General features: G+C 32.6%; 1 protein-coding gene across 1 annotated transcript; it reads left to right on the forward strand.

Moving 5' to 3' along the window:
• Nucleotides 1–1,310: 1,310 nt before the first annotated feature.
• On the forward strand, nt 1,311–3,513 carry LOC132167160 (NADH dehydrogenase [ubiquinone] iron-sulfur protein 8-B, mitochondrial-like). The gene is made up of 5 exons (XM_059578061.1): nt 1,311–1,513; nt 2,305–2,383; nt 2,938–2,991; nt 3,090–3,181; nt 3,259–3,513. Exons 1-5 carry the CDS (start codon nt 1,460–1,462, stop codon nt 3,496–3,498), a joined length of 519 nt encoding a protein of 172 aa, XP_059434044.1. The 5' UTR covers nt 1,311–1,459; the 3' UTR covers nt 3,499–3,513.
• The last annotated feature ends 130 nt before the right edge of the window (nt 3,514–3,643 follow it).

The raw sequence follows: 3,643 nt of genomic DNA on the forward strand, positions 1-3,643 counted from the left end.
AGAGTTTAAGCCCGAATTTTAAAACAACCTCTAAACATTTATCTATAGTATAAATATATAATATGTAACTATATAACACATATTATACGATATAACATATAATTATCATTTTTTTTTAAAAAAAATACCATTTGGCTCCTCCATTGGGAGCATTTCCAATGAAGGAGCCAAATGATATTTTTATCTAAAATGGCTAATCAGATTTGTAAAAAAAACCCACACTGGATTAACCAAAAAAAAAAAAAATGAATATTTGATTGGATTAGTAAAAAAAAAAAAAAAGAATTACATGTAGCAGCACTTTTCAATGGAGCCATTTTATTTTTGATTGTTTATCTCATATGTTCTTATTTTTTTTCCCAAAACTTTTCCAACTTTTAAAGGTTCATTATGTGAATATTCTTTCACAATTTTTAATAAAAAAAATTTCATAAATATGATTTACATCACCATAAGAATATGGTTTTCATACTTAACGTTGGCAAATACGACATTTGAAAAATATAATTATTAGAAAATACAACCGTTTAAAAAAATATTATAGTTACAAAAATGATTATTCAAAAAATAATAATCGTTGAAAAATTATTATGCTAAACGAATTACTATTGAAAAAATAAAGAGTGAAATACGATTTTAGAAAATAAATAAAGATATAATAAATAAAGAGTAAAAAAATAATATTTAAATGATATAGATAAAAAATTAGCTAATGGGATGTAGGGGACCTTTAAAAATTAATTAGTTAAACTAGATAAAGTGAGTTTTGAGAAATTATTTTGCATAACAATTTGGCTCATTCATTGGGAATGCTCTAATATATATATATATATAAACGAGCTAATGAGCTAGTTGAGCTTTAAATGAGCTAAACTCGTGAGTTTCTATTGAATTTTATTGAGCAAGTCAAATATGTATCATTTACAGATGAAGCAGATTTATACAGTAACAAGCATGTTTATAAAGTATTTAACTCGAGTTCAGGTCGAGCTAAACTGGGGGAGTTGTTGAACGAATTAATTTATTTATAGCCATGAGTTTCATCAATATATACACATTATAAAAATGGTTTTTCATTATATATATATATATATATATATATATATATATATATATATTTGTGTTTAATCTTATTATGGATTTTTTTTTTTGGCTCTTAATAAGCACTTACCAACGCGACGTCGCCTTGTTAAACTCAATTTCGCAAGTAACCAAAGCCATTTTAAAGCGACTTTCTCGACGTTGCTAACATAAACACCGCCTAAAACTAGTGCATATGTAGAAACGCTGCGTTTAGGAACGGACTCTCACATCTTCTGCAAACCGATCTCAACGATCCAAATCTTCTCCCACTGATCAGGTGGTCTCAGTTGCCTCTGTTGCTCTCTTCTCCAACCTCAGTCGCACACGACCTGTAGAAGAAGAAGCAGAAGCTACTCGGCTTGGCAATCACCGGCAAATGGCTGCGATCTTAGCTCGGAAATCTCTTCAGGCTCTTCGCGCTCGCCAGCTCGTAAGAACTCTCATGCCCTAAACATTTCCGTTTCCCTCTTGTGCTCTGTTTGGTAGATGAGAAAACGTCGTAAATCAAATCGAAACCTATTTATACTGAGAATAATACGAGTTTTTCTTTTCTTTTTATTTTCTTTGTGAATGTTTAGTTTCTCTCTCCAAGCCGTTTGCATAAGCTAGTGGAGTTATTCATATTTTGTGATTTAATAAAAGCACGAAACGCAGAATCTGAAGCACAGCCATTTCTTCTCCTCGGTTTTCTCGGAATCCAACAGAAGGGATTTATTTATTGTTTCTATTTTTTTATGCCCTAGCTTCTAATTGTTCAGGCAATTGTACAAATTGCCTTATTTTTGTTTTGGGAAATTGAGTGATGATTTTCTATTGTTCTTTCTGTGTGTGGAATAAATTTAGTTCTCCCTAGCTAAGAAAATTATAGAAAGGAACGTTGGTACAGGTTTAGGTAAATTGATATGGTTATTGAGGAGATATATAGGACAGTATATATTCTGAAGTTCTGGCTGTTTCTTTGACATTTAGTTTCACAGATGGTAATTTTTTGATTCTTTCACAGATGGGATGATAATTTTCACCCTAAAGTGTATCTTCATTATGTTGAGCATTACTTGCTGTATCCATTATTGCCGTTAATGCTCTCATCATTCTTTCACCATCAGATTGATGTGATTATTTTAAGGACTTAAATTGGATTTATATGTCCTTGTTGCCTTCCCATTAGCTGTTGGATGTTACATAGTCTAATGCGTTTTCCTCTTATCCTCCATTGTTTAGGCTGTTTCTGGGCAAACATTGCAGGGTTCTCACCGTTATGGACTGCAGCTCAGTGCTCACCCATACTCCACCAAAAAAGGTTTGGTTTACCCTTTCAAGTCATATTTATGATTTTTTTTTACTGTTTCTACTTTTACAGATTTTTGAATTTATGTTCTTCGTTTAATTCCTAGTAAGGGTTCTCTTCAATACTTCCATTGTATTAGGGGTGTGCCCCAATGGGCTTTATTAATGATACAAAATTACTTACAAAAAAAAGTCATATTTATGATTTATTTATTAATTCAGATATTTAAAAAAGAAAATCCATGACAATTGTATCAATGGTGAGTTCAAAGGTAATCGTGTAAGTTATATGATATGAATAAACTTATATGGTTCATATTGCTGGTTTAAAGATAGTGGAGGTCAGATTTTCATCTTGTTCTCAATTTTAAAAGAATTTTTCGGAGAGGTGAGAAAATAATGTTTTTGAGGGAATTTCATAAAGCTTCTTTGCAAGTTATCTTAAACAGCCTTGTCATTTATAATTTGCCTACTGTCTTTTGAGGAAATTTCATATATTGCCGTACTGCATATACTATGTTCTTTGATATTTGTGGTTCGTGTATGTTTCTAATACACCAACTACAGAGGATGAAGACAGAGAGAAACTAGCAAAGGAAATTTCAAAGGACTGGAGCTCTGGTATGTTGTACTTTTGGGAACATTTTTTTTCCCTATTGGTTTAACTGATTTGCTACAATGTACCATGAATATTCCTGATCCTTTTTGAGTAATTGCAGTTTTTGAGCAAAGCATAAACACATTGTTTCTCACTGAAATGGTCCGGGGTCTGATGCTGACACTCAAATACTTCTTTGATAACAAAGTTACTGTAAGTGTCTTCCTACACCCATTGTCCAGCATGGATTGCTAAAGCTTGATTTAAATTTCCTAATTTTTGTTATGCAGATCAATTATCCATTTGAGAAGGGCCCTTTGAGCCCTCGTTTTCGTGGTGAACATGCCCTACGTCGATACCCAACTGGAGAGGAACGTTGCATTGCATGCAAACTCTGTGAAGCGGTAAGAGGTTTTTTTATTTTTTTGGGTAGTTATTATAGGCAAATCAATGTCGGTCGCAATATCTTCATCTCCATCACATGGGGATATAAATTCTCTTGTGTCTTTATTTTTCTGGTCCCTAGTTGAATTACATTTTGAGTTTGTGGATGTGGACTCCTGGGCTGGCAATGGCCAGTGACAGCCTTGTTATCTTAGATAGTGCCTAGAAGCCTGGTCCTGTCATTGCAAGTTACTATTCCTGTTTGACTACCAAAACTTGAGTGGATTTTTG

Source organism: Corylus avellana, chromosome ca1 (assembly GCF_901000735.1).
Source record: "Corylus avellana chromosome ca1, CavTom2PMs-1.0".
NCBI lineage: Eukaryota > Viridiplantae > Streptophyta > Magnoliopsida > Fagales > Betulaceae > Corylus > Corylus avellana.

What these genes read in the sequence shown, in the direction of transcription:
- LOC132167160 (XM_059578061.1), top strand. Translation starts at nt 1,460, where the DNA reads ATGGCTGCGATCTTAGCTCGGAAATCTCTTCAGGCTCTTCGCGCTCGC. An exon ending in CTCTTCGCGCTCGCCAGCTC is followed by an intron (nt 1,514 to 2,304) that starts GTAAGAACTCTC and finishes TCCATTGTTTAG; the next exon opens with GCTGTTTCTGGGCAAACATT. An exon ending in TTCAAAGGACTGGAGCTCTG is followed by an intron (nt 2,992 to 3,089) that starts GTATGTTGTACT and finishes GAGTAATTGCAG; the next exon opens with TTTTTGAGCAAAGCATAAAC.